The sequence below is a fragment of the Canis aureus genome, chromosome 31, assembly GCF_053574225.1.
Source record: "Canis aureus isolate CA01 chromosome 31, VMU_Caureus_v.1.0, whole genome shotgun sequence".
Taxonomy (NCBI): Eukaryota; Metazoa; Chordata; class Mammalia; order Carnivora; family Canidae; genus Canis; species Canis aureus.
Window position 1 is genome coordinate 5,497,724 of NC_135641.1, and position 24,900 is coordinate 5,522,623.

General features: G+C 38.6%; 1 protein-coding gene across 1 annotated transcript in view; it reads left to right on the forward strand.

Moving 5' to 3' along the window:
* Positions 1-24,900, forward strand: part of DNAH5 (dynein axonemal heavy chain 5) — a 292,615-nt gene that overhangs the window by 186,964 nt on the left and 80,751 nt on the right. The window contains exons 48-55 of the mRNA XM_077879556.1: positions 8,035-8,157; positions 8,346-8,559; positions 9,868-10,091; positions 11,870-12,068; positions 14,660-14,832; positions 19,422-19,552; positions 23,101-23,254; positions 24,417-24,684. Of these exons, the coding sequence (XP_077735682.1) occupies positions 8,035-8,157; positions 8,346-8,559; positions 9,868-10,091; positions 11,870-12,068; positions 14,660-14,832; positions 19,422-19,552; positions 23,101-23,254; positions 24,417-24,684 (1,486 nt within the window). The remainder of the gene's footprint in view (positions 1-8,034; positions 8,158-8,345; positions 8,560-9,867; positions 10,092-11,869; positions 12,069-14,659; positions 14,833-19,421; positions 19,553-23,100; positions 23,255-24,416; positions 24,685-24,900) is intronic.

The following is a 24,900-nucleotide window of genomic DNA, read 5'->3' on the forward strand; positions in this document are numbered from 1 at the left end:
GTACATAACCAAGTATAACTGATATGATAAATGCTAGTTATGGTGTAATTTAAGTGTTGTAGGGGCCAGAGGAGGAAGGGAGTAGTTCCTTTAGGGGGTACAGAAATCAATGTAATGAAAGAGTTGACATTACTTGAGGAAATTCCATATGTATATTATGTTAATATTATATTTTTTAGGAATTACAGAGACTAAATTATCTATTAACTCAGAAAATAGGTTATCTCTAATTTTGGGGCTCCTACCTTAGAATGTATGAGGGCAGCTTTCCATAATTTCATTCCTACATCTGTCTGGATTTCTACCCTTATAGTTTTTATTTCTTAAAATTCCACTGTCACAAGTGGGGTTGATATGTGAAGTGGGTGTGAGATAGGTAGACAAGAAGGTCAGAATCTTTTCTAGAGCCTGTGGTATGCTTACAATGATGTCATGCCGACTACCATTCTCCAATTTCAGAGTAAAGTTTTTTTTTTTTTTGGTATATTTTTTTTTATTGGAGTTCAATTTGCCAACATATAGCATAATACCCAGTGCTCATCCCACCAAGTGCCCCCCTCAGTGCCTGTCACCCAGTCACCACATCCCCCCACCCACCTCCCTTTACACTACCCCTTGTTCATTTCCCAAAGTCAGGAGTCTCTCATGTTCTGTCTCCCTCTCTCATATTTCCCACTCATTTTCTCTTCTTTCCCCTTTATTTCCTTTCACTATTTTTTATATTCCCCAAATGAATGAGACCATATAACGTTTGTCCTTCTTTGATTGACTTACTAAACTCAGCATAATACCCTCCAGTTCCATCCATGTCGAAGCAAATGGTGGGTATTTGCGTTTCCAATGGCTGAGGAATATTCCATTGTATACATAGACCACAGCTTCTTTATCCATCATCTTTCGATGGACACCGAGGCTCCTTCCACAGTTTGACCACCGTGGACATTCCTGCTGTGAACATCGGAGTGCAGGTGTCCCAGCATTTCACTGCATCTGTATCTTTGGGGTAAATCCCCAGCAGTGCAATTGCTGGGTCGTAGGGCAGGTCTATTTTTTACTCTTTGAGGAACCTCCACACAGTTTTCCAGAGTGGCTGCACCAGTTCACATTCCCACCAACAGTGTAAGAGGGTTCCTCTTTCTCCGCATCCTCTCCAACATGTGTTGTTTCCTGCCTTGTTAATTTGCCCCATTCTCACTGGTGTGAGGTGGTATCTCATTGTGGTTTTGATTTGTATTTCCCTGATGGCAAGTGATGCAGAGCATTTTCTCATGTGCATGTTGGCCATGTCTATGTCTTCCTCTGTGAGATTTCTGTTCATGTCTTTTGCCCATTTCATGATTGGATTGGTTGTTTCTTTGCTGTTGAGTTTAGTAAGTTCTTTATAGATCTTGGAAACTAGCCCTTTATCTGATACGTCATTTGCAAATATCTTCTCCCATTCTGTAGGTTGCCTTTTAGTTTTGTTGACTGTTTCTTTTCCTGTGCAGAAGCTTTTTATCTTGATGAAGTCCCAATAGTTCATTTTTGCTTTTGTTTCCCTTGCCTTCCTAAATGTGTCTTGCAAGAAGTTGCTGTGGCCACATTCAAAAAGGGTCTTGCCTGTGTTCTCCTCTAGGATTTTGATGGAATCTTGTCTCACATTTAGATCTTCCATCCATTTTGAGTTTATCTTTGTATAAGAGACTGGTCTAGTTTGGTTCTTCTGCATGTGGATGTCCAATTTTCCCAGCACCATTTATTGAAGAGACTGTCTTTTTTCCAGTGGATAGTCTTTCCTGCTTTGAAGAATATTAGTTGACCATAGAGTTGAGGGCCCATTTCTGGATTCTCTATTCTGTTCCATTGATCTATGTGTCTGTATTTGTGCCAGTACCACACTGTCTTGATGACCACAGCTTTGTAGCACAACCTGAAATCTGGCATTGTCATGCCCACAGATCTGGTTTTCTTTTTTAATATTCCCTGGCTATTTAGGGTCTTTTCTGATTCCACAGAAACCTTTTTTTTTTTCAAATTTATTTTTTATTGGTGTTCAATTTACTAACCTACAGAATAACCCCCAGTGCCCGTCACCCATTCACTCCCACCCCCCGCCCTCCTCCCTTTCTACCACCCCTAGTTCGTTTCCCAGAGTTAGCAGTCTTTACGTTCTGTCTCCCTTTCTGATATTTCCCACACATTTCTTCTCCCTTCCCTTATATTCCCTTTCACTATTATTTATATTCCCCAAATGAATGAGAACATATAATGTTTGTCCTTCTCCGACTGACTTACTTCACTCAGCATAATACCCTCCAGTTCCATCCACGTTGAAGCAAATGGTGGGTATTTGTCATTTCTAATAGCTAGGTAATATTCCATTGTATACATAAACCACATCTTGTTTATCCATTCATCTTTCGTTGGACACCGAGGCTCCTTCCACAGTTTGGCTATCGTGGCCATTGCTGCTATAAACATCGGGGTGCAGGTGTCCCGGCGTTTCATTGCATTTGTATCTTTGGGGTAAATCCCCAACAGTGCAATTGCTGGGTCATAGGGCAGGTATATTTTTAACTCTTTGAGGAACCTCCACACAGTTTTCCAGAGTGGCTGCACCAGTTCACATTCCCAACAACAGTGTAAGAGGGTTCCTCTTGTTGGATAGATCCTTTAAGTATGATATAGTGTCCCTCTTCATCTCTTACTACAGTCTTTGGGATAAACTTTAATTTATCTGATATAAGGATTGTTACCCCTGCTTTCTTTTGAGGATCATTTGAATGGCAAATGGTTCTCCACCCTTTCATTTTCAGGCTGTAGGTGTCCTTAGATCTAAAATGAGTCTCTTGTAGACAGCAAATAGGTGGGTCTTGCTTTTTATCCAATCTGAAACCCTGTGTCTTTTGATGAGATCATTAAGCTCCTTCACGTTCAGAGTTACTATTGAAAGATATGAATTTAGTGTCATCAGAATACCTATTCAGTCCCTTTTTTTTTGTGGATTATTTCTTTGGTCTTCCTCTTTCACTTACATGGTCCTCCTGAATATTTCTTGCAGAGCTGGCTTGGTGGTCACATATTCTTTCAATTTCTGCCTATCTTGGAAGCTCTTTCTCTCTCCTTCTATTCTGAATGAGAGCCTTGCTGGATAAAGTATTCTTGGCTGCATGTTCTTCTCATTTAGGACCCTGAATATATCCTGCCAGCCCTTTCTGGCCTGCCAGGTCTCTGTGGAGAGGTCTGCTGTTAATCTGATATTTCTCCCCATATAAGTTAGGGATCTCTTGTCTATTGCTGCTTTAAGGATTTTCTTTTTATCTTTGGAATTTGTAAGTTTCACTATTAAATGTAGAGTTGTTGAACGGTTTTTATTGATTTTAGTGGGGGACCTCTCTATCTCCTGGATCTGAATGCCTGTTTCCCTCCCCAAGTTACGGAAGTTCTCAGCTATGATTTGTTCAAATATGCTTTCTGGTCCTCGGTCCCTTTCAGCGCCCTCTGGAACCCCAATTGCATGTAGATTTTTCCTTCTGAGGTTGTCATTTATTTCCTTAACCTTTCCTCATGGTCTTTTAATTGTTTTTCTCTTTTTTACTCGGCTTCCTTCTTTGCCATCATCTTGTCTTCTATGTTGCTCATTCTTTTTTCTACCTCATTAACCCTCATCGTTAGGACCTCCAGTTTGGATTCCATCTCATTTAATTGATTTTTAATTTCAGCCTGATTAGATCTAAATTCTGCAGTCATGAAGTCTCTTGAATCCTTTATGCTTTTTTTTCCAGAGCCACCAGTAGCTTTATAATTGTGCTTCTGAATTGGCTTTCTGACATTGAATTGTAACCAAATTCTGTAACTCTGTGTCAGAGTACTGTTTCTGATTCTTTTGTGGTGAATTCCTCTTTCTAGTCATTTTGCTCTGTGCATAGTGGCTACAAAGGAGTTTTACTGGAAACAGGAAGAAAAAAATAAAAGGAGGGGTACCATTTGGTTCTATACACTGTAAATCTGTCAACTTCCCCTGGAGCTTTCCAGCGCTGCTTGGTCCAGAACTTGCTCTTCCCCTGTCCTCCAGCTGGTCTCTGGGGGAGGGCCTGCTGTGCTGATCCTCAGGTGTGTGCACCTGGGGAGCTCTCCCCGCTCCCCTCCCCCCCACCCCCCGCTGGGTGCCGGCTCAGTGGGAGCTGCTGACCCTGTGAGGCCTCTGTCCCCTGGGGCCCCGCCCTCCCCGGTGCAGGGTGACACCAGGAGGAACACCACCACCAGCAGTGGCCAGCTCTCTCACCCTGGAGTCAGCTCCCCCAGTAACCACTGCAGCTCCCAGTCGGCGCTGGCCTAGGTGCTAACAGGGCAGGGGGCGCTGACCTGCACAGCTGGGGACGCCTGGCGGGGGGAGCGTCCTGGCTGTCCTGAGCCCTCCCCACCCCTGCCCATCCTCAGGGGAGCGCAGGATCATGGGCTGTGTCCCGGCGCCCTGGGATCGGGGCCTGCTCCGCTAGACCCAAGCTCCCAGGAACGGGGCTCCGAAGGCAGCAGGGCGCAGCACCTCCTGCTCGAGCCGCCACCTGAGCTTCTCCTGAGGCCCCGCTGGGCGCGCTCCAGCCTTTTCTCGAGCTTGGCTCTTAGGTTGAGTTTGTAGGTTTTCAGGATGATTTGAACATAATCCAGGTTTGTTGGTGCGGCCGGGTGAGTTGGGGACCCTACTCATCTGCCAGCCCCCTCCCACCGCCCCCAGAGTAGAGTTTTTGTTTATCCTCAGAGACCAGCATAAATCAAGTCCCAGCTAGAGACTTCAATTTTATTCATCAATAGCTGAGTTGAGAGAAGTGACATTTATGGAGGATCATTCATCTGACTCAATATTTGACAAATTGTGTTTGGCCGCTGCTAATTGTGAGAGGTTTTTTGGCTCAGAAATGGCTACTCTAGGAATATGTAAATAAGGATCTGGTAATGAACATTAGCCTGTGAGCTGAGCATCACTTTATGGTGTGTGTTTTATTGTTAACTGAATATGAGTGAATTAAGACCACGAGGAGCCAGAACAGAGAGACTAAGGAGTACTTACGGGTGAGGCTGGAGGTGTAAGCAGGGACACCATGGAGTTCCTCAGATGTCCTGGAGAACCAGGGGTGTTGTGCAGGGTCGCACTGCCCCTTCAGAAGGCTCATTCTGGCTGCAGAGTGGAGGGCAAGATGGGAGAGACACAGGGGTCATCAGAGAGACCTGGGAGGGGAGGGCGGTTGGGCTGCACCAAGTAACACAAGGCAGAATGGAAGCAGCATGAAGATGGATTCACATTGCGATCAGGGAGCAGAACTGATGTTGGCTTAGTAGATGTAGTTTGAAGAAGGAACAGAAGAGAGAGAAGGTAAATGACTTGGGCACCCAGTCCCCCGCGTATCAAGTATTTACAAATAAGTACACTGTGCCAGATACCTTTCTAGATACTGACAATGCAGTGATGAGCAAGATAAAGAAGGCACCTTCTCTCTTTACCTTCTAATGGGGAGACAGGCAATACTCAGATAAACAAATATACCTGTTTTTGTTAACTGGACTGTGATTATGTCACCCAAACAGTGGTTGGTGGTCTCCCCCAGATGAAGGAGATCAGAGAGAGTGTGGGTGGTGGAACATGACAAAGATGATTGTTAGTTCACTAGAGCATTTTTTTTAGGGGGGAGACAAAAAATCGTAGATAAAATTGTAACACACAGTATAGACTAGACAGTGTATATGATTTTTTAACAAGTTTACCAGGACTGCCTGGAGGAAGCAGAGGTGGGGGGTAGTGGCACACATTTTAAGAGGTTGTGACATTAATCCCCATGAGAAAGACAAATAACTATCCTTGGGCGTAAAATTGATTTTTCAGGGAGGAGGAGATATATTGAATAGCAATATTGAAATTATAAAAGAAAGGATGTATCGATGTTGGATGGGGGAATTTTGGATGGGGCAGTTGGGCCATGGGTGCCATTCCCTGAAATGTGGAGAGGGTGCAGACTTTGGGGCAAGAGGTGTTTATGTCTAGATATGTTGATTTGTGATGCTATGGACTTCACGTGGGGAAGTCCTGCTGGAGAGACCAGTCATGTATATGGTTTTCCCGAACATTTCCCAATAGCTCTATGATGGAGTAGAACCTGCAGTTATTGTGTTTCAGGGCTTTAGGAGGTTTCTCCAAATTATGCATTAGATAATGATTTAATGGGCGGCAATTCTAAAAACTGAAAGGTCTCCACTCCAGGTTCACAAGCTATTTCATTTTACTCCCTCCCTTGTTTTTGTTTTTGTCAACTTAGTTCTTTTATGAGATATATAGCTTACTGGTAATTTCCTGTTATTTTGAAAAAAATAGAGTCACAATGACAGGGATGCAAGTGCAGGTATGGGGCTATTATTTATTTTATATTATCCCATCTTTTCCACCTATGACCTTTTAGCTCTTAGATGGCCCCTAAGACAGAAAGTCTTCATGTGCCTCATTAATAGACAAGGGAATCTCTGGAAGGCTCTAGCTTGCCATAGGGAGGTGTCAGATTATTAATTTCCTTATGCATTTAAATTTATTCAAAAGCAGAGCTAAATGTAGCCTTTTACATTACTTTAAACAGTTTGCTTTTATGTCAGGGGAATAGGAAATTCTTTTTGACATTGTACTGTGGTCATGAGAGATTTATTTTGTAATTGAATGAGTGAGGATATATTTATATATCTTTATATTTGGAAATAATGAAAAAAATTCATGTATCTTGCCATTATTCATTAGAATGGTGATGGAAAATTACAACTTGAAATTATCAACTGTGAGATTTCCAAAGACAAATATATATATTTTTGTTTATATGTTGGCTTTATTTTGTGGTTGTATCTTGGATTACTAAAGTCATTTTAGACTGATTGCTCTTTATCATGAAATAACTAAGCTTCTTTGGATAGGAGAATCCATTTTATTGCAATATACCTCTGCTTTCTTCTACATTTCATCTTTAACATGACTTAAAATCATGAATTAGTAGATTGCTATAGTGGTAGGAATGGAATGAGGTCTATAAGACTGAGTTTCCAGGATGTGAGAACAGTGAAGCCTTTTTCTCTTGCTCTCTCTCTCTTTCTCTCTCTCTTTTTTTTTTTTTTTGTGGTCCAACTTTGGTGACTCAGTTCATGCGTTTTGAATGCATGGGTACTCTCATACCATGATCAATAGTCTGGGTCCCTCCTCATGTTCCCCTTACCTCTTCCAACACTCTTTCCATCAGTGAAAAGCTGATGGAAATTTAAATTTAAATTTAAAGAAAATTTAAATTGAGGAATAGTTGACATATAATGTTACATTAGTTTAATCAATTTTAAAATTCTTTTTCATATTCCTAGGAAAGTTTTTTGTTTGTTTGTTTGTCTTAATAGAGCACCGTGTAGTCTTCTTTACCACCTAAGCTGGGCATGGAGAGATGAGAGAGACACACACATTGACATAGTTTGCAGTTTTGTCTCAGGGGATGAGAGGTGATTCACTGGGATTGCATGTACCCCAAAGCACTGGATCTGGATTGTGTTTGGCTACAAAAGCCCATTGATAGCCTTATCAATGGAGAACACACAGTCTTCAGGTGGTGGTAGTCTGTGTGGCTCAGACACAGACCTAAGAAGCTTCTTAGATAGTAGCCCTTTTTAATTTTGTCCCTGATTTACAGGGAAACTTTCAGAAGGGTTAAATTGTTCTTTAAATAGTGGGACTAGGGGATATAGTGCCATCAATGTAGAAATAATGAGACAAAAATCTGTAGAAATGGAACAAAGAGTTTCATCCCGCTCAAAATGTACAGTAATTAGAATTCCATTTACTCCTAAATTAAAGCAGATTTTCAAAGGTTAACATTATGCAAGATAATATAGGTACTTCATGCCCTGGTTTCCAGAATTAAAAAGAGATTTGGGGTGTTTGTGAGTAATTCCTATCAATTCCGGTGTTCCCAGATTTAAAAAATCATTTATTGTGTCTTAGAGGATGTTTTCACAGATCTTTCTGTTGGCTTTCTTGTTTCACAGAGAACAATAGAGAGCTATGTGGATAAACGCATGGGTACAACATATGGCCCTCCTGCAGGAAAGAAGATGACTATTTTTATTGATGATATAAATATGCCAATAATCAATGAGTGGGGAGATCAGGTATATTGATCCTATTGTGCACTTCATTTCAATTCAACATTGATTTACTCTCTGATGAGTGAATATTTTTTCACTTTTTTAATATGTAGTTTCTCAATTCCAACGAAGTCCATTATTGAGAACACTCAAGGATTAATTTCTGGGATGTAATGGAGTGACCTTTTAATTCTGAAGGTTGTCTTTCTTAGGTTACCAATGAGATAGTACGACAGCTGATGGAACAGAATGGATTTTATAACCTAGAGAAGCCTGGGGAATTTACCAGCATCGTGGACGTCCAGTTTTTGGCAGCCATGATCCATCCTGGGGGTGGACGCAATGATATACCACAAAGACTCAAGAGGCAGTTCTCTATATTTAACTGTACATTGCCTTCTGATGCTTCCATGGACAAGATCTTTGGTAAAATGGTGTCAGTGGGGCTTGGGTAGGAAAGAATACCTGCTTGCATTCCAATGAGAAAATATCCACCCGGAAATCAAATAGAAGGGGCACTGGGTGACTCCTTAGTCTTTTACCCTCACCACTCTCAAGTTGTGTTTATATCAGGAATTTGCTTCTATAAGGATTTATTATATATAAAAATATATAATATTTTATATTGGCACCTGAATTTATATTGACAGATCTTTTAGTACCTTTATTTTTCTTAAAGTAACTGTTGCTAGCTTCTTAAGCAAGGAGGTTAAACATTAAATGAACAGGGAGATGATGAGAGTGTTTCCTTATGGATATACCTCTAGAGGTCTGGATTGATAGAATACCATGCCAAAAGTTTATGTAGCTGATACTTTAATCAAGCCACATAATGATTTTGGCCAAAGAAATAATTTTGCCTATAGCAGCGATTAGCCAGAGTCTGATCTTCAGGGCAATTTACAGGATTGTAATAAATTATTGATTGATTAAATATGTAGCATTTCAGAAATAATATCATTTAGGAAACACTAGCCCAGCAGATAACTATGATCACTTGAGTATTGAAGGAGTTTATAGTTGATTTTGTAGTTACTCTTTGCAGAGAAAGAGTGTAAAGTTATGTACGCATTGTGTTAAGTATTCATTTACCATTTCTGAAACTGCTGAGAGAAAACTCATTAGAGGATTATCCTAATTAATTTCTGGCAGACTAAAATGTCATCTCACCCCCCTGGGCTAGTGGAATATGACAGTATTTGCCTTTGATGGTGGCAGTGGGCAGAAGTTTTGAAGCCAAATGATATGTGAATGATCTAAACCTGCGAAAAGTACAATGGACCAGAAAAAATGACTATTATCAATATTAATTATTCTTTTTTTGCCCGGAAAGTTTTACATATAAAGTAAATTAAAGTATTTTATAATGCATGGAGAGGCAACAACAGAATGAAGAAATCTTAAGGGTTTGTGACACCTCCCTTTTGGTTATATCTTTATAAGGCAACTTTATATATTTCACGTTCACCCACTTAATATTATTGGGTTTGTTCAGCTAGAGCTTTGAGTAGTAAAAAGTTGATCAACTTTTTAGTATTCAAATACTAACTTACTTGAACCTGTACCTATTTTTTAGATTTAAAAAAATAAGGGAACATTAATATAAATTTCTTTGGTATGTTGCCATCTAATAAATGTGTATAATATTTGTGCAAACTATGTTATAATAGTTTTCATTTAATTTCACTGACTTGAACCATCACTCAAAACCTTACGACTTTTTTCCTCTTTCAGGTGTTATTGGGAGAGGCTACTACTGTTCTCAGAGGGGTTTCTCAGAAGAAGTGAGAGATTCAGTGATGAAACTCATCCCTCTGACACGCCGACTGTGGCAGATGACCAAGATTAAAATGCTTCCTACACCTGCAAAATTCCATTACATATTTAACCTTCGAGATCTTTCCAGGATCTGGCAGGGCATGCTGAACACCACCTCAGAGGTTATCAAAGATTCAGATGTAAGTGATGTGTGAGGGGAAACAAATGGCTTTGTTATTTATTCTATGCCCTAAATATTATTCATAATGTAATTCTTAGTGGAATGATGAAATATTTTGGGATGTTTTAGCATGGATATTCTTTTTTTTGCTGCTTTTCAACTAACATAAGTAAGGGAAAAGTATGAAGTATGTCAGAAAATTTCTTTTAAAAATTCCAAATAAATTCATGTTTAAGGAAATAGTATACACAGTTATTTTCTAATGAATGGAATAAAAGAAACAATTGATCTTATGTTCCCATTATAAGATATTTTCCTCATACTAAGTAATGGGAAGAATCACTATTGATTTTATTATCTAATAGTTTTCATATTTTAAACTTGAGATTTTAACTTTAAAAAAGTAATGTCTTTATAAACATTCAAAATTGAAGAGACCATTTTATTGTTAATCATCCTCAACTTTCTAAGTAACTGGATGCACTAAAAGAATTACATATATTGGTATAATTGAAAAGAGGCAGAAAAGTGAAAAGTTCATTTGGCTGAAAAATGAGCATCTGTACAGACACTTGAATATAACAGTTCCTAGTGTTAAAAGAATTCCCTTCAAACTGGATTATGGAAAAATCCAGTATGTTTTTTCTCCCAAAGCATGGCCCCTGTGCTCTGGATTCGGTAACATTGGCTTCTCTTGTAGGTTTTTATGGAAGTGAGGAGGTAAGTAAGTAGGGATGTGTCCACATAACCAGAGAGGGACAGTTGAGGTATCCACCAGACTATCATGAGGCATATCAAATAGTGACTATAAAAAAACCCCCAACTTTGCCCCAAAAGTAGGTAACCACACTGGCTGACTCCAAGACAAGACATTTTGGGGAAAACTCACTCTCCTTGTGACAGACAACAGAGAGCCATTTTAGCAGCAAGGAACATTTTATCTTCATTTTTCCCCCACAAATTTGTTGACAAATTAATGTCAAGGCAGAATGCATGTCTCCAATATTATTTTTTTGAGTGGCCACTTTTTGATGCTTTCTTTAAATCACCATGAATAGTTCTAGCAATTGGTGTTATAATGAAGTCTGTCTTAATTAACTGAATCATTGAATATGTTTTTACTAAATTCCTTTTATGTTTTGGTAACCAAATAGCATTTTATCATTAGCAATCAAATGGCTTAAAAAGCTCCTAACATGCAAAATGATAGCAAGTGAAGAAATTTCCACCAGTCTTTCAAATCAAGTGAGCTTGCTATACACACAGGTATATTGAGCAATTAATTTCTTCAACTTCCAGTTAACTTTGCACCTTGGATTATGTAGACTAGCTGATTGCTTTGTTCAGATAATGCAGATTTTTGCCACAAATTTCCTTCACATTGTGCAAAGTAAATATACCTTTGTAATATCTCAGTTGTATACATGAGAATTATTTATATACTACATTGTATATTATGCTCTGGCCACGTGAATGTAGATGTCTTATCCAAGCAGATTAATTTTTCACAGACTTAAGGTGTTTATGTAGACTATTACCTTGTTGGTTCATCAGAGTGGTTTTAGTCATTCGTCTATGGACATTTTCGTTTTAAAGACTGAAAATGAATAGACACTACTCTCTATCTGATATACTTGCATGAGACCAATCTGAAATGAAGTTAAGTATGTTTTTACCTCAAGTTTTTAAAATGTAGCATCTTAGATCAGGAAGGATGGTACTCTCTAATTTTGCCAACTTGATTCTCAACTGTGGCAAATAGAAACGAATAACACATTTTAATTATGTTTTTGACAGGAACTGTTAAGGCTATGGAAGCATGAGTGTAAACGTGTGATAGCTGATCGTTTCACAGTGCCCAACGATGTGATCTGGTTTGATAAGGCTTTAGTAAGTTTGGTGGAGGAGGAGTTTGGTGAAGAGAAGAAACTCTTGGTGGATTGTGGAACTGATGCTTATTTTGTGGATTTCTTAAGGGATGTGCCTGAAGCTACAGGTAAACTGTTGAGCAGAATTTGAAATTCCCCAAAAGGAAACCTAAAGACAGAAGGCTCAGTTTAGGGAGGTTGAATTTCTGTCTAGTAAACTTCACAGAAACAAGCTGGGGACATAGTAGGTGCTCAGTGAATATAGACTGAGTGGCTACCCATGGAGTTCAGAGATTAACGATTTTTTATGCATATTATTCTTGCATATTAAGATAGATTTGGGATGCAGGACGTGATAGAAGAAAGAGTCCAGGACTTCTAGCTGTCACACAGTGGTAGTTTGAGGAGAGAATCTACCACATAAAAGCTGGGCAACTCTGAACTTTCTTGAACCTCATTCTCCTCATTTATGAAAATGGAAATATTAATATGTGCATTATGGGGCAGTGTAGGGAATAAATGAAATATTAACTGTAGCACTCTACAGTTGTCTACTCTTGGCAGTCTGCCAAATGAAAGGTAGCAAAAATAATGGTGATGATGATTATTTGAGTCATCCTGAGTGTTAAAAATAGGAAAACCTTAGATCTCTGAGAAGGCCATTGAATATAATTGGAAAGAGATGGGTGATGTGGATGCAAGCTTTCGTGGTTATGGTTCTATGAAAAAAGAAGACATATATTGCTTTTCTTCTTATGAAAAGAAGTAGTACTCCAATTACTATTTTTCCCTCAGAAATAACTGAGCTTAAGAAGAATATTTTCTTTTATTTAATTATATCTAAATTTAATTCTGAGGGTGAATTTTAAGTTAATTTCCATATTTAAAAAGGCATATTTAAATACATGCAATTTATATCTACTAAATGGTTGAAAATGACCACACGGCTTCTTTTTCAATTTGATAAGGATGTATATGATCTATCAAAAATTTCTGAGCAGTAGTTGCAAAAGGAGGTTTACTGCTGGCTATGCAGTTGGAGGGATCCTTCAACAGAAAGAAGCTGACACATTTTATTTTAAATGAGGTCACATGCATACAAAAATCCTGTAAGTGTAAGAGCATTTAAAATTAGAATTTATGTATCTCATTTACTCTAATTCAGAAGGATAAATAATTAGAATTTATGTGTTTTATTTCCTCTAACTCAGAAGGCTAATAATTAGATTATGGTTTTCAAGGAGCAAGACATAACTGCTGTGTTTTTGCAGGGTGGTTGCATTGGAGGTGAACACATAACCTTGTTTTTTTTTTTTTTTTTTTAAACTTCAAAGCACTTTGTTTCCCAAAGCTTGAGTTGAACATTTATGAAACAGCGAAGTGACTATTGAAATTCAATTAGTGAGAACTTTGCAAATAAGCCAGTCTTCACGATTATGTTAAATCAGTTTTCTTGCTTTGTCATAAAGAGGTTAATATGCTATTATAGTAGGATAGAGTCAATTGAAAATAATTAGATACTGTTAGATTTGGAAGATCCGCTCACTCATCTAGTATTTAGTGAATTTCTAAGTTGTTATTGGCATATTCGACTCACATGTCATTTTTTTTCCAGTTACTAATGTTAACTGATAGTAAACTTCTACATGCCCAGTTTGGCATTATGCTTTATAGTCAAAGATGGAAAAGTGTTGGGGCAGCCTGGGTGGCTCAGTGGTTTAGTGCTGCCTTCAGCCCAGGGTGTGACCCTGGAGACCCAGGATCGAGTCCCATGTCGGGCTCCCTGCATGTGTCTCTGCCTGTCTCTCTCTGTGTCTCTGATGAATAAATAAATAAAATCTTAAAAAAAAAGATGGGAAAGTGTTAAGTTGGTATAATGTGTGTTTCTAATTTTTAAAAAAAGTATATTGATTTTAATATATCTTTTTTCAGTAACACAATTCAGTATGTTTATTTAGGAAATCATAAATAAGCTTTTAAAATGTAGTATCTTAGATCAGGAAGGATGCTGCTCTCTAATTTTGTCAACTTAATTCTCAACTACCTCCATTCTCTGAAATTCACTTCTGTCTTCACCATTAACCTGAAATTCCTGATTCATAAGTATTTCCTGAGCAAGTGCAATGACTTTTTCCTTTTTTTCTTATTGAAAAATCTTAAGTCTTGACCTCTCTAGATGATTTTGACATTAAATCCCTCTTTTGACCTTCATTTTGACCATTAAGAAGGTTCCTAGAAATGCATCCAGTTATGGATTTGGATTAAATTTAATTTATATGGCATTATTTAGAATTGGCTCTTTCTAGACAGGAAAGAACTAGGACTGGGTAGGATAACAAAAATTCCAATGTTTTTATTATTGTTTGCTTTCTTTTTTTATGATTTATTTATTTATTTTGAGAGAGACAGAGTACATGTGAGTGGGGCAAAGGGCAGAGGGAGAAGGAGAGAATCTCAAGCAGACTCCATGTTAAGCCTAGAGCCCACCTGGGGCTCGATCCCATGACCCTAAGATCATGGCCCAAGCTGAAATCAAGAGTCACCACCAGGGGCGGCCTCTGCTTTCTTTTCTAAAAATATGTAATATGGCATTTGGATGAACAGTGGTGTTATTAAGTGTTAAATTGTCAAGCTATGAGTATATTAATTTAGGTTGAATGAACTAGTAAAGCCCAGCAATTTGAAGAAGCTTTATTTATTCTTTTCCCCCCAATCCCAGGTGAAACATCCGAGGAGGCTGATGCTGAAATGCCTAAAATTTATGAGGCAGTTGAATCTTTTGATCACCTAAGGGAGCGTTTGAATATGTTCCTGCAGCTATATAATGAGAGCATCCGTGGCACTGGCATGGATTTGGTATTCTTTGAGGATGCCATGGTTCACTTAGTCAAGGTCAGTGGCCATACCCAGTGACACTACCCCAAAGTGACAGATACTTGGCTTCACACCAGAATTTTTTTTCCCTTCTCTTTCATTTTTATCTCCTGGAAGAGTATTCAGTTTGAAAATAAACTCAGTGCTATATTCCAATTTAATTTCTAAACTGAATGCAACGTGTCACACCTATAGGTTGAAAATCAGCCTGAATATCAGAGCATGGGTACTTGAAATGTGTGGTGTAATTTTATTCAGTGTTGCTGTACAGCTTCCAGCTCAGTGTTTTCACCACATAGAATGAATGTAGTTGACATCTGAGTTCAAAGCACAGGCAAAAAAGTCTATGCTTATTTTTTGCATTATGTAAAAAAAATAGCGCATAAACTTTGAAGACATTATGCTCAGTGAAAGAAGCCAGTGACAAAAGGATAGATACTGTTATGATTCCACATACCTGAGGTACCTAGTATAGTCAAATTCATAGGTGGAAAGTAGGATGGTGATTGTCAGGGGCTTGGAAATAGGGAGAATGAGGAGTGTTTAATGGTACAGAGTTTCATTTTTGCAAGATGAAGAGTTTTGGAGATGGTTATTGTTGGTGGTTGCACAACAATGTGAAAATCCTGAGTGCCATTGAACTATACACTTAAGGGTTAAGATGGTAAATTTTATGTTCTATATATTTTACCACACTTAGAAATGATAATTTAAAAAGAATGCATAAACCATTGACTTTGAGCTGGATGAAAATTCTGTTAGCATGAAATCCACCAGCAAAGTACATTTTCCTTTCTACTTTGTCACAGGAGGCATTCCAGTATCTATTCATAGGATAATTGACTCTCAAAGGCTAGAAGTCATTTACTTGATAACTTATGTGACGTAATTTATCTGTGGAGGAAGATAATGCCATTTTAAAATCTGTTGTTGATGTTCTCACTCCATTGATGTCAATTACTTTTCCAGACTACTTACTTTTAGTTAGAAAGAGGACAGCTTGAGGCTGTCTTCCATTACTTAGGTTTAACCTTGAGAAAAAAATCTCCTAATTACAAATTGTCACCTCTCATACTTACTGAATCTAGAGGTCATCTATTCGACCCTCCCTCTGAAAGTAGAAAAGGCTGGGGAAGGCTGGAATATGTCAGGGAGAGGGAGGAAGACAGAGAGGCTGTTGTAGTCACGAGTCTCCCCTGCAGAAGGGCATAGAGCTTGGGCATTCTGGATTCCCAGAGACATCTGTACTGAATTGTGAGCACAAATGTTCTTCCAAATAGAAATAATGATAGGGATTCTCTCATATTTCATGATCAAAAGGAAGAAGAAAGAGAAGAAAATAATACCAAAGGCAACTTTACAAGTAACGTCTTTTGGAGACAGAATTTGATTGGCCTATAGGATTTCATAATGGCTCAGATGGAAGATGAGACTATTTATATTAGTCTTATGTTTGAGGAAATTCTCTAGAACTCTCTTGCTTCCATGTTCATGTACAGAGGAATGATGACCATTTCTTCACCATGTGGGGACATGACATTTGAGGCATGACTCAGCATAGGGTCTTTGACTGTTTTCCCTCAATTTCCCTCTCAGCCTCTTGTGTCTGCTCCAAAATTGGCTGAGGAATTCATGACTGGAGTTTTTGAGCTAACATACTGCATTCCTCATGGCCTCTTATGCGGACTCTACTCTCCTGTTTCCTGTGGACGGTACGCCCAAACTGTGTGATGGCGAAATATGTAATCCTATCCTTGAAATATGTAATCTAGTTATAAGACATGACAGAACCCAAGAGACAGAATTAAGATGAAAACTGCAGCAAAATGGGAGACCAGACATATTTCTTGGTTTCTTTCTTCATTAAAATGATGATTGTCTTTAAAAACAGAGAGTATGTCTGGGATAGCTCTTTTGCCTCCTTGGTAAAGATTCAAACCATGGTGTGTGGTTTTTGGTGGTCTAGCCCCTGCTAGCACTCTAGCCTGTGGCTTGTGCTCTGTTTAGCATATAATCCAGAAAAATCAGCTACCCATGATGAAACCCACCCTGCTTCCAGAGCACTTCACCAATATGCCTTCCCAGCGGTGCTACGTCGTGTGGAAGTTATCACTGTGTGCGTTTGTCTTCCCTACTGGGCAATAAGCTCTGTGAGTGTGGGCACCCAAATTATTCACCTCAGTATTCATGGATAGAGAATAGGCACACTTGAGATACTTGATAAATAGGTTTGGAATTCAACCAAGTCCCTAGTGTGGCCCTAAACAACCCTTTGCTGCCTCATCACCTGATATTTCTGTACATAGCACTGAAGTTCCCACGTCCTAGGGATACCTCAAGCCTTTTGTTGATTCTTGGATGTTGTTCATCCCATTTCTTCTTCCTAAAATGTAGCTCAGTGCTTCCTGGTATGCCCCCTTCTTTGTTTGAGAGACTTCTAGTTATCTTTCAAGATCCAGATCACACTCCAGCTCCACACCTAAGACTTGCCTCTACCCAGCAACACTGTTTCCTTTGCAACTGTTCTTACCTGTTTCCACATTGACCATGGAATGTGCATCACCACATTTCTGTTAATAGGTGTCTCTCCTCTACTGGCATGCTCACCTGGCATGTGAGCATAATTAATAGCATTATTAATTTTTAAAATATTTGCTAAAGGAATTGAAAAATGAATGTTTCCATCTCACAATCTGTATAGAATAGTCCCGTTTGAAAGCCTCTTGACTGTGTTTTCTCATTTCATTTGTTTGTGATTACTTTGGAGTTTTTGAGCCCCCTTAAACCTGCCTACTTGTTTGTTCCTGCTCATTTGTTGTATATGGTTTAAGCATTTAACATGTGCTAGAAACTGGGAATGGAAAATTTTAATAATTTAAATAAAATTTAAATTTTAATTTAATATTTTAATTTTAATTAAAATTTTAATTTTAATAGAAATTGAAAATTTCTAGTTTAAGAAAAAGATGTAGGGTGAAGGTACCAATACCTAATTAATTAACAACAATTATTTAAATCCTTAATATATTCACCAATACCAATGAAAGGAAGTGGTTATGACAAAAGCTATATATTTTGAAAAACATTATCCAAGGAAAGATAAAGAAGATTCTAGTGTGGCTTTTGGTAGCTTCTTACCTGTCTTATCTGTGCCTTTGAAGGAATACAAGGGAAATAATATGAATAGACATTGGCAAAAAAATTCTTGCCAGGACTGTTCCTTCCCTGCCTACAACAACATTGGAGATCGCATAGGCAGGATGAGCAGGAGCTTGGAAATATGGGTGCATCACCCACCTATTCCACAGGTTCTCAGATCCACAACAGAGACAAGAAAATGGTCTCCATATCCCAGGCTCACACTAAATTGGGGAGAATAATCTAGAAGCTAAGAGTAGTCCTAACACTTTATTATATCTTGATAAGAAGAAAAAAAAGAATAGTCCCAACAGGGGAATAGCCCCTGCCAGAGGAGGTAATCCTGAGAAAGGATGTTTACTGACACACTGGCAGACTACAGAGCCTGGGTTACCCCAGGAAGCTTCCACCAGCCACAGAGAAGTGACCCTTCTTAGCCCTGTCCCACTCTCTGTCATTAGTCTACAGAAAAGTGAGTATCACAGCAATTCCCCAGGCTCAAACTGCAGTTAGGAGGGAAAGAGAAATCATTATCACGTACGGAGGAGAAAGCATCAAGGAGAATTCTACACTGAATCCCCTCTAGGTGGGGGTTGGAAGCTGGGTGGTATAAGCAGTTCTCAGTAACAATAAAGCTAAAGAAACATGGACTTCTACCACAAGGGGGACTTGAAATAGTCTGGGGCTACTGACTGGCCCACCCATGATCGCTTCTTGGTAGATTCCTTAGGTCTCACTCTCTGTGCCAAATAACAGGAGGGCATTTATGCCTGTTTTGTTCCTCCTCCTCCTTTTCTTCTTTTTAAAAATTCCATCATCTGTGCCACATTTTGGGAAGTGTCTTCTCTTTGATTTTAGCTCTCTGTCATAAAAAAAAAAAAAAAAACAACAACCAAAAAACTCTGTCATTTTTCAAATGGGGAGAGGATATTCTAATCAACTGTGTGTTCTGTCTTGAAATTGCGGTCTCTTTCCTGTCCCACTGCATTAGGTTGGGAACCTAAAAGAAAACCTTCAAATCCCCTTTATTTTTAAAAATATCTTATTTATTTATTCATAAGAAACAGAGAGATAGAGAGGCAGAGACATAGACAGAGGGAGACGCAGGCTCCCTGCAGGGAACCTGATGCGAGACTCGATCCCAGGACTGGGATCATACCTTGAGCCAAAGGCAGAGGCTTCACCACTGAGCCACCCAGACATCCCTGTTTCTCTCTTTTAAAACCCAGAGCAGGCCACAGGGGTGGCTTGGTCTGGCTTCTTGGTACTGGTCTCTAATTTCCCAAAGGCATCTCCCAACAATAAACACCAGTCTTTCAGAAATGCCCTCCTTTATCCAGCCAGTATATCTGTCCATTTTGATCCTGAGACACTTACATCTTCCCAAATGCTTATGGTGCATAAACAGGAAAAAATGGAATATTTACACATTGAACACCAATATGTGCCTTTTCCATTCCACATTCTAGATCTCACGTGTCATTGGCACGCCCCGGGGAAATGCCCTCCTGGTTGGAGTGGGTGGATCAGGAAAGCAGAGCCTGACAAGGTTAGCTTCGTTCATTGCTGGCTACACCTCCTTCCAGATCACTCTGACAAGGTAATAAGCTTTTGCTTTAATTAACCTAAAGTGGATTTTGATAGTGGGTTTTCAGAGGCCACTTGAACTTACAAATGCATTTTTCTTATACATAAAGAATCAATCATTTTCCTTCCTAAATGTTGACTTATCATCGTCCCCTTTCAACCTTTATTATAGATGATGAAATTTTCACATTAATAATTTGCTTTTGAAGTACTTCAGCCTCTTATTGTAGTGAATAGCTGCCTCCCTGTTTTTATGTTATACACTATGTATTATGTGTATTCCTCTTGGTATATTTCAGAAGAAATTTATCCCTAGTAAATGTTAATTCAGATTTCAAGAATGTTAATAAACTAGAAAGTAGATGGAAAATTTATATTGATTTGCTCATTCGTTCACTTAGGAATATTTATTGAACACCAACTATATTCAGGCACTGGCTAGGTACTGGAAAGTACATGATGAGCAAAGGGAACTTGGCTCGTGTCATCAAAGAGCTTCCCATAGTCGGGGGCGGGGTCAGACAGCTGAGCAATTTATTCAGGAAGGGGTCACACATATGTGCTGTCTCCTGGAAAAGAAATAAATGAAGACCAGCTCCTGTTGTAACATGAGGGCAGAACTCCCGACCTAGTCTGGGAGATGGTCCAAAAAGACTTCCTGGAGGAAAAGATGTTTAAACTGAGACCTGAGTACAAATAGGAATTGTCTCAGAGAAGAGGCGAGGTGAAGGACGTTCCAGGCAAAAGTGTCAGCACATATGAAGTCACATTGAGGCCCTAGAAGAAGTTAAATATGGCTGGATGTGCAGCATAAGATAGCAAGTGGGAAAGGAATAGAACGAATAGAAATGGAGGCCTTTGAAGGTGTGATATGGAATTTGGACTTTATCCTAGAGCAGGACACCATTGTTGAGTTACCGCTAGGGAAGGCCTGTGGGTTTGTATGTACAGAAAACGAATGGAGAAAAAAGGACAGACTCAGGATCACTGGCAAGTTGAACTTTTAGATGTGGTCTATCCTAGCTCTGGCTTGGGACACTAGCCAACTGATGTATACACTCACCAAGGTAGGGAACCCCGGGACAGTTGTCCTTGGTCATATGTGTGTAGTGAGGGTGGAACAAGAAAGCAAAGAGTCAGTGCGAAGAGATAAGAAGGTGTGATTCAGAGAGGCTGAACTGAATTTCAGGATTAACCAAATTGAGAGGCAAGAGGCCAGTTTAGGAAGTTTAGTCAGGCTGAAAAATTTTAAAGGTTAACTTGTAGGTGTGGGAGCGGGAAGCCTTGCCTGTTGGGCTTTGCTCTAGAGCTTTGCCTCGGTTCAGTAGGGCAAAGCATCCCTCCCTCTGTTCCTGAAGCAGGTCCATAGATACCTGGTAGGAGAAGAATTGAAAATTATTCATGCTGGGTTTAAGATCCAGGTATTCAAGTTGTTGTCATACTTTGTTTGGTCTGAATTTTAGGCTTCTGCTTGAAGAGTAAATCCAAAAGATTGCTGTTTGTTTTTCGAGTACTAGGACAGGAAGAAACAATTCTAATGACTTGTCTACGGTTCTTCTAGTTTGTGGAGGGAAGCAGAGTTAGGCAAAAGATAATGTATATGGGAAAGAGACTGGACTCTCATATTTTTGTTCCTAATATTTCTAAGAAGGCTTAAGGTTTCCAAAGTGCTTTTCCATGCGTAGGCTAGTTTGGTCTTCAAAGGGGCCTTATGGGGTTAGCAAGGCATCTTATAGCTAAGACTCGGAAGCTATCACTTGTCTGAAGTCTCAGATCTACCAGGGAATTGACCGCAGTGTTTCTGGTGTCTGGTGTGGCTTGACTTTCACTGTAGTACACTGCCTCAGGAGAAATATCTTGCAGCCCCTGTCTCTGGGATAGATTAGTTTGTCTGCATGTCATAGTGGGAATGCTCCATTACAGATGCATATGAGGGCCAAGGCCTTTGCCTTCTCACACCTTCAAAGGCCATCTTACTTTGTGGCCAAGAATCAAGAAGCAAGAGCTGCACATTTGGGAGCCATGGCCATTTGTTAAAGGGGCTCAGGCCATTATTTGAGGCAATGGGCCCTTGATCCGGGACTGGGCTGAAAGTTTTCCCAAGCCAGGAGTAGATGAGGTGAGGTCACTTCCTTTCTCTGTCTCTGTCCCTCTCTCTCTAATGGGAGACAGCATCTTTGAAATTCTTTTCTAATCTCTCAGATCATACTTCTCTAGACATTTTCTTAAAATATTGATACATGGTAGTAGGATTTCTGGTTCTAGGATTAGGTTTTAGATGATCAAAAAGCACAGAGTATAGAAGTTAAATATTTAGTAGCTTAAAAAAATTAGAAGGCCTATGGCTCTTGTGCTCTGAACTCTGAGTTTATTTAATGACATAAAATTCAAATAATAATTTAGTAAGTCTGAATCTCCAGGATTGGAATATCTTTATTTTTACTTTTGGTGGTGATAGGCTACTGTACTGGGGCCTAATATTTCATGACTGTAGACTGACTTCCACTAAAGATTGCTTTTGATAGTGAAAGAAGATTTAAAGTGGGATATTTCATGTTTCCAACTGTTCTATAGCATACCAATTACTCAGAAAACTCCTACTTGTAATGCAAGGATGCAATGAAAATAATTGTGTTGGGGGATGAGAGGGCATCATTTATGTTTTTTTTAAGATTTATTTTATTTTATTTTTTAGAAGATTTTATTTTTAAATAACCCCTACACTCAACATGGGGCTTCTACTTTACAACCTGGAGATCTAGTGTCATATGCTCTTCTGACCAAGCCAGCCAGGTGCTCTTGGAAGAGGGCACCATTTGCAATAGGGCATCTTCCTCACTCTATATAATTAGGGCTTGAAGTGTTTTAAGTTAGATTAGCCTATGAGGTATCTTCTAAAATACCAATTGCAGATGGGTGCATAGTAAACATTCCAATTTGACTTTTGTATTAACATTACCAACAAATATTTTCAAAACGAAACCTATGCATTCAGATGACATTTAGTTGTGGTAAAAATGGTATTTTGGTTCCAGGTTGACTTTTCCCTCCAGATTTTTGGTTTTGTGTCAAAAAATTAGTTATAATAGTTAATAAAATGTGGAGCTTAAAAATCAGTTTCATATTTGCTGGTAAATGTAATGTCACTTGACTAGATGTTAACTAGACTTATTTTGGTGATCATTTTGCAATATATACAAGTATAGGAATATTATGTTGTGCACCTGAAATTAAGATAATGTTATATGTCAGTTATACCTCAATAAAGAAAACCTTTCTTAACTTTCGTGAGTAGTGAAGTACCGAAAATTTTACCAAGATGTACTTCTATTACTCTCAAAGGAATAGCTATAAGAAAGTGAAAGAAATTTTTAAAAAATAAATTTCATTTTTGTAAAGAAATATAATGAACTAGTAACATTACATACAATAAAATTCTAATCTGATGAAACAGCATCAGTATTTCTTTTAATTAACCAAATGGCATAAAGCACTGTTACAAGGATCTTTCCTTCCCATCAAAATAGTTTAGCTAACGACACAATGATAATATTTCTTTAGATCCTACAACACATCAAATCTGGTGGAAGACTTGAAGATTTTGTATAGAACAGCAGGGCAGCAAGGCAAAGGAATCACTTTCATCTTTACAGACAATGAGATTAAGGATGAGTCATTTTTGGAATATATGAACAATGTTTTATCATCGGGTGAGGTAGGAGCTCATTTATCTTCATGCATTTTGACTCTTCAGATTCCCTCCAACTTTAGAGCTTTACATTAGATTTTTTGAGCTAGTGCTATTATAGGGGGTTAGGAAATTAGTAGGAAGAATTGCCAGATAAAGCAATAGAAAAATTGGGTTTTAGAGAATCAAACTGAGCTGATTGGATTTTCAGTATGTCCATTTACCCCTTAGAAGGCTATGACTTTGCAGTTAATAATAGGATCGTGTATATATTATTTGTGTATTTAAAATACGGGGTATTTTATCTTGAGGATTTTGGTTAATTTTTTTCAAAAGGATGTGCAAAAACTTTTTATTTTTTTTGTAGTCCCAATAGTATTTTGGCTTTTGTTTCCCTTGCCTGAGAAGAGACATCTAGAAAACTACCTTGCCTGAGAAGACACATCTAGAAAAAAATGTTTCTATGGCCGATGCTAGAGAAATTACTGCCTATGTTTTCTTCTAGGAGTTTTATGGCTTCAAGTCTTACATTTAGATATTAATCCACTTTTAGTTTATTTTTGTGTATGGTATGAGATAGCAGTTCACTTTCATTCTTTTGTATGTAGCTGTCCAGTTTTTTTCAGCACCATTTACTGAAGAAATGGTCTTTTCCCCATTTATATATTCTTGATTCCTTTGTCATAGATTAATTGAACATGTGAGTGTGGGTTTATTTCTGTGCTCTCTATTCTGTTCCATTGATCTGTAGGTCTGTTTTTGTGTCAGTACCATACTGTTTTGATTGTTATAGCTCTGTGGTATATCTTGAAATGTGAGATTGTGATGTGTCCAGCTTTGTTCTTCTTTTTCAAGGTTGCTTTGGTTATTCTGGATCTTTTGTGGTTCCATACAAATTTTAGGATTATTTGTTCTAGTTCTGTGAAAAATACTGTGGTATTTTGATAGGGATTGCATTGAATCCAAACGTAGCTTTAGGAATGTTAAAATGGACATTTTAACAATATTGGTTCTCTCAATCTATAAGCATGGAATATCTTTCCATTTGTTTGTGTCATGAAGACTGGTTAATTTTCTAAAGGTGAGTTTGAGAACACAAACAGAGGAAAAATATCATGTATTGAGTTATGTATTTTGATCTGTTTTCATATGCCTGTACTGAATTTGAATATCTGCACTTTTTTTGAAGGTCTCCAACCTATTTGCTCGTGATGAAATTGATGAAATTAATAGTGACCTCATATCAGTCATGAAAAAAGAATACCCCAGGCACCCTCCTACCAATGAGAACCTGCATGACTACTTCATGAGTCGAGTCCGACAGAACCTTCACATTGTACTCTGCTTTTCACCTGTGGGGGAGAAATTTCGAAATCAAGCTTTGAAGTTTCCTGCCCTTCTTTCAGGATGCACTATTGACTGGTTCAGCCGATGGCCTAAGGATGCCTTGGTTGCTGGTTAGTGTGGTGGAAATTTTTGTCAGAGTTTTTGGCTAACAGTGTGTGTGTATGGATGTCTGTGTGTTTATTTACATTCTGTACTATATACTATCTCTGTACTGGATTGAGCCAAAAGTCACTTTGTCCAGTATTTGAGGATTTTTTGCAAGATGATGGTGTTCTTTCACATTAGGTAGCTAATTTTTCCCAGAGTGTGGTTATTAGACAATTGTC